The sequence below is a fragment of the Silene latifolia genome, chromosome 5 (assembly GCF_048544455.1).
Source record: "Silene latifolia isolate original U9 population chromosome 5, ASM4854445v1, whole genome shotgun sequence".
Lineage (NCBI taxonomy): Eukaryota > Viridiplantae > Streptophyta > Magnoliopsida > Caryophyllales > Caryophyllaceae > Silene > Silene latifolia.
The window spans coordinates 14,112,241-14,124,402 of NC_133530.1; the positions used below are offsets into that span (position 1 = coordinate 14,112,241).

General features: G+C 36.7%; 1 protein-coding gene across 1 annotated transcript; it reads right to left on the bottom strand.

Moving 5' to 3' along the window:
• Positions 1–6,962: 6,962 nt before the first annotated feature.
• On the bottom strand, positions 6,963–7,475 carry LOC141654871 (uncharacterized). The gene has a single exon (XM_074461985.1). It carries the CDS (start codon positions 7,473–7,475, stop codon positions 6,963–6,965), a length of 513 nt encoding a protein of 170 aa, XP_074318086.1.
• Positions 7,476–12,162: the final 4,687 nt, after the last annotated feature.

Consider the following 12,162-nt stretch of genomic DNA (forward strand, 5'->3'; position numbering starts at 1 on the left):
CCATCAAACCCGAAGTCAGTGGAGAGGCTCGTGCCAAACAAGAGTAAGGCCGATTCCTAGTCCATTTCCTCAAGTAGTGAAGGCCCTTGATACAAACAAGAGTAAGCATCATGGTATGGATGACGTCAATCGCTATCCATCCTTAGGCCCAAATAAGAATTAGGACCGTTTAGACGGGACGATTGGTCGAGTGGGTTGGGTTAGGCCTAGGAAGGCCGAATTAAACGGTCTAGGAAGACCGAGTTATGAAAACCGACAATTGTCTTGTACAAACTTATTCCCTAACCTTGTTCAAGTTTCACCCTTGGCTACACGTAAGTGTATTATCCCAGTGAGTCGCTTAAACCGTGGATGACGGCGGGCTGCCACGGGGCGCTTTGGCGAAGGGGCTCGAAAACAAGCGTTTGCATTTTGTATGGAGTCGCCACCAATTTTTATGGGAAATTGGAACCGTTCGAATACCTCGTGTCATGTCAAGACACAAAGTAGTGACATGAACACTAAGCAATCGTTACCCTTAGCATTCTATGTCTAGAATGACTCTCGTGGATGCCAATGAACACGGGTGCTCACGGAGATCTGGAGTAAGGGGTGAGGGTACGTATTAGGAAGCTCTTTTGATCGAACACCTAATCCCGCCCGCCTCGATAGCGGCCTCTACTAATGATTAGGAAGTTATTCGTACTTGATATATCGTCGATTATATGCATGCAATGCAACATCCATTGTTTTAATCCTAACATGTGAGAATTAACTAAGTCGGTGAACAATTAGTTAGACATACAATTTGGTCGAAGTAGGATTTAATGTTGATTTACATGTGAAAGCATACAAATGAATAGGATAAATACAATAACGATAAATTACAATAATTACATTGAGACAGGTGATTTATGTCGAGAATACCGCTAAAACGGACGATTTGATAAAAAAGAATAAAAGGATAAAAGGATAAAACACGACAGATCAGAAGGTGATAATACGAATAATAGTTAGTTTATACATAATCTAAACAAACTAGGTCAAGGCGTAAACGGAATTCAGGGACAGAAATCACTCGAACAGCGCAGTAGAGATCTGCGCCCTTTGGAAGAGGCGCAACGATTCTTTGCGTCATTTCCAAAGGTGAGTTCGGCCGTGAAGCGAATCGCAAATCGTTAATATTAATTGGTAAATTAATGGATTGATTATGATTTTTGACTCGGATGAAAGTGATTTATGAATTGTTTTACATATGAATATGTCATAAAACAGTAGAACATGGATGAGACGGAATTAAACGGATTAATTATGTGAAGGGTCGATGTTAATTACTGAACAAACTAACAAACGATTAACTGATTAAACTAAACATGATGAATTGAGGACGAATTAGTGATGAACAATAAATAAACAGATGCAAATTTATCAACAACGAATTCCAGAAACTCAATATGAACGAATTGAACCTCTAAAACCCGAAACTTGAATTTAATGACGAAAAACCCGCAAATATGAATTATAAGGGATTTAAGTCGGACTTGATGACTAATTAAACATGAATGATAAATTATATACAATATACATATGATTTATAAATTACCGTGATGAAGAATTAAAGAACAAAACAAAAGGAACAATTTTGATACGAATTACGGAGGACGGAGGAAGAAGAAAAGAAGCGAGAAGCTCGGCGGCCTCACGAAGAGGCGCAAGTGCTGCGCTCCTTCGAAGAGGCGCAGCAGTTGCTGCGTCTTTTCTCGACGTTTGTCTACTGGAAATCCGCAAAAACAGGTTTTAAAGACGGTTTTTAGAAATCGATTTTAATGGTGTTTCCGACATAAATCTTACAATTGTTATACGATAATTAAAATACAATAAATAAAAGGAATATACACCCTCAGACTTACATGTTGACGGAACGAGAAGAACTAAGAAGATCGATTAGTGATGCTCGACGCGAATGCAAGGAAAGAGTGCCCTCGTAAGAGGAAAACGATTTAACAAGATTGATTAATTAGATTGATTGAGTGTAGTGGTCAAATTGGTCGGTCATGCAAACGGAGAGGCTGGTACCCGGAAAGATCCGAGCTTACGTGGTCGGAAGTCCAAGCACGTAGGCGCCAATTAGTAAGAACGAAGTCTAGAATGCAAAGGGAGAAGAGAAGGGCGGACACTCGCGTGAGAAATATGAGGAACGAAAGCTCCTATTTATACTAATCACGTGAAGGAATAGGGTTTCGGAGACTCTTTGGAAGTGAATCTCGGAAAGATATGAAAAAGATACGTAAATCATGCAAAGAAGGGCTTGGGAAGAGGCGCAGCGCCCACTGCGTCTCTTGGAAGAGGCGCAAAGACTGCTGCGTCTATTCCCGGAGGTTTCCTCTGTTTAAGAAAGATTTCCGTGTTTAAGTTATGGTAGGACGGATTTAATTCGATTATCTTTTGAATATTACGGGATATTGTTTGCCAAAAGATAAAATTTGATAAATATGGAATAGAAATATCCGGAACATTCCAGAACATTCGACTCGGGACTTAACAAACTATCGAAAATGGAGACGGTTTTTGACCCGGACTCGAATGTACTCTAATTATCGCCAAAACGACCGTATCGGCACGTAGATGACAACTAAGAGGTTGACATTTAATATTTGAGCAATCACTTGACGATAATCTTACGAACTGTCACTAATCGTTCCGCGAATCAAACATGCGGCCCAATCATCATCGGGTGGTTTGCGAGGGGTGCAGAAACGAGGTGTCTACAGCTATTTACATTAGTGCCCTCTAACAAACTCAAAATATCTATAACAAACTTTGACTCCTCCTAACTAACTGTTGACTACAAGGCTGACGTGTTGCTGCTGATCAGAGAAGTAGAATGTTCTAGAAGCATGTGATCACAATATTGAATGTTCAATATTTTTCCATATCCCCCCCCCCCCTCAAGTTGGCACTGAGTTTGGAGAACACAGTCCTAACTTGGAAGTCAAAAAGTTATGCTGTGATTCGCCTAAACCTTTGGTCAGAATATCTGCTAATTGAAGAGAAGATTTAACATGAACTGTAGCAATGAAGCCTTCCTGCACTCTGTCCCGGACATAATGACAGTCGATATTGAAATGTATGGTGCGCTCATGGAAGACAGGATTGGCAGCGATATGTTGAGCAGCACGATTGTCACAAAGAAGAGGAATGGGTAAGGAAACCTTGAGCTGCAAATCATTAAGCAAATCTTCAACCCATTCTAATTCGCTGGTGGTAGCACTCATGCTACGATACTCAGATTCGCCAGAAGACTTAGAAACAGTCTTCTGCTTTTTTGTTTTCCAACTAATGAGAGCCTTCCCAAGGAAGACACAATATCCGGTAAGAGACTTGGCAGAGAATGGACAATTACCCCAATTAGCATCCGAATATCCATGGAGCTGCAGGTCAGAATTAGAAGGATAGAAAAGGCCATGATTTAGTGTACCCTTGAAGTATTTGACAACGTGAAGAGCAACCTGATAATGGGATTGGCGAGGAGCACTAAGAAATTGAGACAATTCTTTGTACTGAGAATAGGAGATATCCGGGCGAGTCAAATTAAGGTACAACAAACGTCCAACAAGTCTTCTCGTAAGATTCAAAGATCGATAACAACTCACCATCATCACGAGATAATTTGACACCCCGGGGAAAAGGAATGGGTGTGGGTTTACAGTCCTGTAAACCAGTTTCAAGAAGCAGGTCAACAATATACTTCCGTTGATTCAAGAGGAGACCTTGATGATTTCGAGCTACTTCAACCCCAAGGAAAAATCTCAGAAGACCAAGATCTTTAATAGTAAATTGCTTGTCAAGAGCCATTTTAATTTGTTGTATAAAGGAAGAATGAGAACCAGTGATCAAAAGATCATCAACATAGACAAGAATTATTGTGAAATCTGATCCTTGTGCTTTTGTAAAAAGTGAGTAATCATGTTTAGACTGTGAAAAGCCCAAACTTTTCATGAGAAATCGAGATAATTCAATGTTCCATTGTCGACTTGCTTGCTTTAAACCATAAAGAGAGCGTTTCAAATGGCAAACTTGCCCTGGCTTTGCCTTTGTATAACCTTGAGGTAGATCCATATACACCTCTTCATCGAGATAGCCATGCAAAAAAGCGTTGTTGATGTCCAATTGAAATAATGGCCAACCACGAGCTGCTGGTAAAGCCATGACAAGATTGAACCGTGGCAAATTTAGCGACAGGAGAAAACGTGTGCTTGTAGTCCTTGCCTTCAATTTGTTTGTAACCTTTTGCTACAAGCCTTGCTTTATAACGTTCAATGTTGCCATCTGGTTTAAATTTGAGTTTATAAACCCATTTGCAACCTATAGGACGATGACCAGAAGGAAGATCAACGACATCCCAGGTATGATTTTTCTCAAGAGCATGTAATTCTTGCTTCATAGTCGCTTTGTCCAATTGGGATCACCGATGCCTGAACATAAGAATTGGGTTCAGGCTTAGCCATAAAACATTTGCCAAAGAGCTTTATACTCAGGACTGTGATGTGGCATAGAAGAAAAAATGGTGGGAATGTTGAAAACAGTAGATGAAGGAGGAAGAGAGGACAATTTAGGCAAAACAAAATTCTGCAACCTAGAAGATAATTGCCTTTCTCTACTGGATTTCCTTGGTTCAGCAGGAAGAAGAACATCAGTGGTAGTATTAATAGCAGGAGAAGCATTGCGAGAGAGAGGCAAAATAGTAGTATCTATATTGGCAGTATTGTGAGGAGATTCAGAACCACTGGTGGCCTCAATATCAGTAACAATCCTAGAAGAAACAACAGAATCAAATGGAGAAACTGCAGGAGGAGAATCAGAAGAAGGTGTGACCAAGGGAAGTAAGATCTCAGAAGGATAAAAATTAGAATTTTCAAGATTGGATTTGTATGGAAAAATATTCTCATAAAACCGAACATCTCTGTTAAGAAATGTTTTCTGAACATCCAAATCAAAAATCTTGTATCCTTTGCTTCCATGGGGATAACCAAGAAGTATACAACGTCTTGCTCTTGAATCAAATTTGTCTCTATTAACTGTCTTGTTATATGCATAACATAAACAACCAACAACTTTAATTTCAAGGCATCATAATCCACAGGTTTTTTGAGGAGAAGCTCAATGGGTATCTGCCAATTAAGGACAGAAGGAGGAAGCATATTGATGATATGTGTAGCAGCAAGAAGACATTCTCCCCAAAACCTCTTAGGGAGATTAGCATGAAACCTGATTGCCCTTACTGTGTCAAGTAAATGACGGTGTTTTCGCTCAACCCGTCCATTTTGTCGAGGCACTCCTGGAATACTACGCTGAGAGATAATGCCCTTATCTGCTAACAATCTTTTGCAAGATCCATATATAATTTCCGTCCCATTATCATTACTAATTTGTTTTATAGAAGTATTGAATTGGTTCTCCACATAAGCAATAAAAACAGATAAGGTATAATAAACTTGGTGTTTGTCCTTAAGCAAATGTGTCCAAGTTGTGCGTGTGAAATCATCAAGAATTGTAAGAAAATATGTATCACCAGAGATGTTAGGAACGCGATAAGGTCCCCATAAATCAACATGTACCAAATCAAAAATATTAGGTGCCCTTGAATCACTTCTTTCAAAAGGAAACTGATGAAACTTTTATTTGAGACAAATTTCACAATCCAATTTAGTAATGTCATTACAAAAATTTCCAGGGATATGCTTCATCTTAGAGACTGAACTATGCCCTAGTCTGGCATGTAAAATGGAAACAAAGCTAACATTACTTGACCTATCTTTTATTACATTGTTCATTGAACTATAGACAGAGTCTTTATTCAAGCTTCTCATGGAATCCAAGCCTTCATTGACATTGAGTAGCTTGTATAATCCATAATTCTTCAACCCATAAGCCAGAGTGATCTTAGTTGTAGGGTCCTGAAATTTACACCCTTTGTTATCAAAAACAACTTGATAACCAGTGTCCATAGCTAACTTGCCAACAGAAAGCAAATTATGTCGAAAATCAGGGACAAATAGCACATTTCTCAGCAAAAGATGTGCATTAATTCTTATATCTCCAACTTGTTGCACAGATTTTACCCTACCATCAGGTAAACTAATGCAGAGATGATGATGTAATTTACTCAAATTTTGAAATAATGAAATCCAAGGACTCATATGATCAGACGCTCCTGTATCTACTATCCAATGCATAACATCACTTTGTGAATAGACATTAATAGCAGATAACGCAGAGTGTATACCTGCAAAATTGGCCAAATTTGCAGTACTGGTAGATTCACCAGCCTGCTAGTTGATGCTCATATTTCTGACAACTTGTTGAATAATACGAGTGCGATATCCTTCATCAATAGCCATTGAGGGGGCCTGAACACCTTGCCTTGAATAAGCATGAAACTGATTGATATTATCAGAATACTGTGAGGATGAAGGACTGAACTACATATCAGTATTCTTGTTGAATTCCAGTGGATCTGAAATACTTTCTTCAGCAACATTAGCTGCAAATCTTGATGTGCCTGGATTTCCATTAGATTTGTCTCCCTGCTGCTGCTGCTGTTGTTGCTGCTTCTTCCTCTTGTATTCAAGTATGCGGCAGTTCTCAATGTTATGATTATCCTTTTTGCAATATTTGCAAAACATAGGTTTGGCAATCGCATCAGATGAGTCTCCTGTTTCTGCTCCATAGTTGTTGAACTTTGATCTCTTGAAGTCTTTGTACTCCTTGTTCTCTTGGCCTTGATACTGATTCTTGTGATTATAATTTTTGGAAACAAATAGAGCATTAGATTCCTCATTGACAGGCAATTTCTCTGTGATTGACCTCTGGCATTCAGCTTGCAATAGTCTTAAGAAGACCTGATTAACAGTAGGCAAGGGATCTTGTGCAAGGAGAATCTGTCTGAGATGATCATATGCTGGATCAACTACCATCAAGAACTAAATTAACCTTCTGTTATTCTCAGCTTCTATGAACTTCTTCAGAAGGCTACAGGAACATTTTTCAAGAACTTCACACACACATTCAGGAATTCCTTCAATGTTCTGCAATTCTTCCCATAGATGCTTCATTTTCCCGTAGTATTCAGCTATGGACATGCTTCCTTGTTGAAGATTATACAAATCTTTCCCAATCTCATAGTACATAGGACCATTATTTTGACCGTATCTCTCATTTAGATCATCCCAAAGGTGCTTTGAACTATCAACATAATCGAAATCTCTAGAAATTTCTCCTGTAATTGTGTTCATAATCCAACTTGTGACCATATAATCCACCTGAATCCACTTTTGATGATCAGAATGTCCTTCAACAGGTTTTTTTAGACTTTCTGTGATGAAAAACGCCTTATTTTTTTGCTCCAAGAGCGCGTTTAATTCCTCGGCTCCATCTTGAGAAATTCTTTCCATTGAAAGGTACTGTGAGTAGATGCATCCCTGGATGATCACCATTAGTAAGATGATAAGGATCATCAAAGATTCTTGAATCTGAATTCGAAACAGTAGAATTTGCTGATTCTGTAGGCATTTTGTTTGATTTGAAACTTTTGATTGATTTGTGATTGAATTGTGGAAAAAATGAGTAATTGTAAAAAAAAAATGATTTTTTTTTTTATTATTTTGTGAATCTTTAAGAAGTTCAATTGAAAGATTGAAGAAAATTATGCTTTAATTTGCGGAAGCTTTGAAGTATGCAGAATCAGGATCTAAGATCCTGCTCTGATACCATCAGAAGCCATGGTTTTGGACGCCATTGATGTATAGCAAGCTTATGATTGAAGAAACTGAGTAAATTGATTGAGAGCAAATGTAAATAGAATTGTTAGATATTATTGAGAAAATGAAAAATTAATAATGTTACAGCTTTGATCCTATATTTATACACAGTCTAGATTTCTAACTAACTGTAGCTATTTACAATAGTGCGCTCTAACAAACTCAAAATATTTGTAACAAACTTTGACTCCTCCTAACTAACTGTTGACTACAAGGCTGACGTGTTGCTGCTGATCAAGGAAGTAGAATGTTCTAGAAGCATGTGATCACAATATTGAATGTTCAATATTGTTCCATAGTAACTCCTCTAAGTGCGGTTACATAAATAATGTTGTGTGCGCGATGAACTGATATATAAAAAACCAAACAACACATGCAAAGATAATATACTACTCTAAGAAGTTAAGTCTACCATCAATATGGGATTTCATATATTTGACGTGGATCTTTTTAGGACCTTCGTAGATATCTTAAAGGTATAAAGACATCCACGTTTGATGACGGTTATCAAATAGAACAACCGATTTCGTATAAGTGGTATACCCTTATTTTCATACACAAAGATAATAGCTAGTGTGAATACTAGCAAAATAGTCGAAATCCGTGGTTTCTCTAAGTGAGTTATATATTTCTACTTTATGTTGTTTGCTTTTATTACTCATTTAAGACGCGTCTTTTCAGAAAAATACTTACTTTTTTTGTTCGTATTAATCGAGAATTTTTATCATTTTGGTGGAGAATTTATTCCCTATATGGCCATTGGCAACCAATCTACGCTTAAAACATATCCACACACGTAGTAATGCATGGTAGATTCAATACCTTTTGGAACAAATAGTAAATCCACTCATATGGCATATGATTCCGAAATGCCAAACACTTCATTCATTGATATAATGTGTTTTGCCCAAAATCCACTTGTGATGTTGTCACATAACACGCTCGCGAGAGATGGTACTATAAGACGGTCTCACACCGTGAGACGGTCACTTTTATATAAAAAAAAGTTAATTCAATTATCATTAATAAACGGGTTATCTTTTTACATAAAGGGGCCGTCTCATAGTGTGAGACGGTTGTACACAATAAAAACTGTGGTTTTAGTTATTCTACTCATTTATATAAATCCGCATATTAATTTGATAACAGAGTTAAGAATTTTGTCTCCTATATTTACATAAATCTGATATATTATTTTGTAGTTACTAATCTTTTTAGAAGTCAATAATTTTAATAAGAAGGCGAAAAGAATTAGGAGGTGAAGGGTTTTCTTTTTCCGAAACTATGATATTCGTTTATACAACGAAAGGTTTAAAGTAAGAATATGTGGTCAAATCTAATTTCGTTTCAATTCGATTTCGGTATGATTCATTTTAATTAGACACCTTAATCCGGTTGTCCTATTTCCAATCGGTGATTGGGTCGGGTCAGTAGTTGATCAAGCAACTTCCGGGTCATCGTTTAGGGGTTAATGATTTTCCTCAACGCTCATTATAATTTTTAATTCAAACGTTTTACCTTAAATTCGTGCAACTAAAATACAATTAATGAGAAAACTCATAACTAGGCGTCCTTGTGCAAGAATCAAAACTTCTGCCGTGCTTGTCAATTTGTTGAGTTAGACGTGTTCAAGTGTATTAGATGACTTACCTTGTTCCTACTGAATTAAGTCACTAGTGAGTAGTCCATATCTTACGACAAGCGTGTAACATTTAATGGTATGCCCAAAAATAAATTTTGCTTTAGCAAACTTTGTACAAGAAAGGAAATTAGCCTTGATCATGGCATGAACACCTACAACATAAGTATGAGTTTAGCTATCAACTAAAAGAGCTGAGTAATGAGTAAACTCATCCATTCAAAATGAAATAGCTATAACAGAGGCCATATCTCCTCGGAGACGGAGCTCTTCCCAGGTCCGCTTGGCCATGGCCTAGGCAAGAGTGAAAAATTAGTCAACATTATTTTTGAAAGGATTCTATTTTTAAAATCATTATGTAATATTTGCTTGTTAATTAATGTCATATTAGATGTCAATGCATAATAAATATAATATCATATTTACAATTAGTCAACATTTATTTTAGGGTTGGTTCCCAATATGCATTTAATTTTGTTGGAATTAGCTACTTTAACTTGCTATTAGTGACATATGTAGAAATATATTGATATTAATATTGCTCATTGAAGTTTGTTACATGGAACACTACATCAATAGTTATGTCGATCTCTATGGAGGAAGATTGGTAGAACATTAAACGAAATTGATGATAAATTTCGGCCCTAGCTACTATTTGTCCCATGAATACATGCTCTTATTCATATATTGTGGTTTGAAACACTATAGATGTTGAGATTATGAATAAATGAAAAATTGCGGAAATTGTTTTTTTTTTTTAACTTCTACGAAAAAATTATTAGTAGGCCACAAATTTCTGTACTTGTAGTCTCATGTAGTGTAGTTTGCATTGTCCTTTTAATTTAGCATATAGAATAATTCATGCATTACATTCATTAACCAAAAACCACTAAAAATCCGAAAAATCAAAAATTCTTCAAAAAAACATGTATTTCATTTCGAAATTTCCTCCACACATTTATTTCCATTTGAAATATGTAAATAAATAAGTGTGGGGAGGAAATTCCATCATTTAAAAATACCAAAAATATGTTATTTATTTTCAAATATTCAAACAAAAAAAAATCAAAAACATGTTCTTACATTTTGGAAAATTCAAAAAAATCAACAAAAATATGTTATTTATTCTTCCTATTCTCCCCCTATACTTTGTTCCATTGAGGACAATGTAAATTTCAAGTGTGGGGAGGGAAATATCCACTTTGTGCATATTGTTTATAATTGTATATATTTGTTTGTTAATTTGAGAAAAATACAAAATGCCTAAAATTTGAAAAAATTGAAAAATTTCAAAAAATTTGCATTGTTTATATTATATTATATATATTGCATTTGTCCTAACCATTCTGATAGGCAACAAATGAATCATCGGAGAAGACGCTTGGTAAAATTCTTCCAATTCTTTCTCCTTTATCCTTCCTTTACTTTTTGTATATAAGCATGGAGGAGGACGGGATATGTGATGTGGGTGTTCCTTTTGGGAACCGTTTTGGATATGCGTGTGTTGTTGATGTGTTGTTAGGACTAGAACTTGTATGCATTTAGATTAGACATGAATATATGTGTTCACTCTTGCATTCACGTAGTTTGTTCATATGTTTAGTTGCATTTCATACACGTTGCATCTCGTATGTAAATAGTTGCATAGAGGGTCTTAATGTGGAGGGCATATGTTGCCAATGATGATAATTTGTTTTGCCCGTGCCATTTCCCTCTTGATAGCTCGTGCCTTTTGATGACACATGTTAGGGTTTTCGCTTGCAAAAACCCGGAAGTCTAGCTTAACGACCAAGTTGCGACCACCTTGTGAGACCGTATTAGGCCCGAGACTCGGCCTAGGTCCGATATAGCTACTAAAATGTGAGGATAGAGCCTCCATATGGCCGGTCCATCAAACCGGTCCCGTTTAGGTCATGTGAGTAGTCCTCCTTACGTGGTATGTCATGTCAAAACGCACAAGTATGGTGCTCATTCCTTACCGTAGAAGTGTAGATGTGCATATTGAGACAATTTTGTTCAATAAAGTAACCTCACAATAGCCAAATAAGCTTTTGTTATGCCCTTGAGTCAATCATTTCCTTTTGTTAACCCATTTTGAGCCTAAGCCTTATCGTTTCTATTGCCAACAAAACAACTACATCCCATAAACAACTCACCTTGGTTGAGTAGTTCGTCATTGTGGTTCTTTTGTGGAGTATATTTGGGTTGAATTTTTGACTCATCTTGAGGTGTATGATCTTAATGCCACATGAGTGAAGTGCAACTTTGGCTACTTTTGTCTAATAAGAGGTGAACAAGTCGTGAAAAATGCAAGAAAGAAAATCAAATAGAAAAGAAAAAAAAATGAAGAAGAAAATCAAATAGAAAGGGAGAAAAATGAAATGAAAAAGCAAAAAGAAAAGAATGTATATTTTTGTCTCAAATAAAGGGTTGGTAATTTGCAAATTGAGTTTGTTTTGAAGAGTATTGAATAATTTTTGAAAATGACAATCTTGTCATATTTTGTGAAGGAATTCATTTGCATTGGTTGAGTTTAGTGAATTGGTTAGATGTGGCGACTACTCGATCTTTAGCCTCACATTTCCTAAAAATGGTGCTTGCACCAACCCCTTTTCACCTAACCCAAGCCCCATTACAACCCGGTTGTCTCTCTTGTATGTGCATCATTTAACATTTCTCTTGCGGATATTGGATATAGTACCATATTAGATTGCGGGCATGCTT

Coding starts and splice junctions, on each gene's coding strand:
- LOC141654871 (XM_074461985.1), bottom strand. CDS start 7,475: ATGGTGATCATCCAGGGATGCATCTACTCACAGTACCTTTCAATGGAA.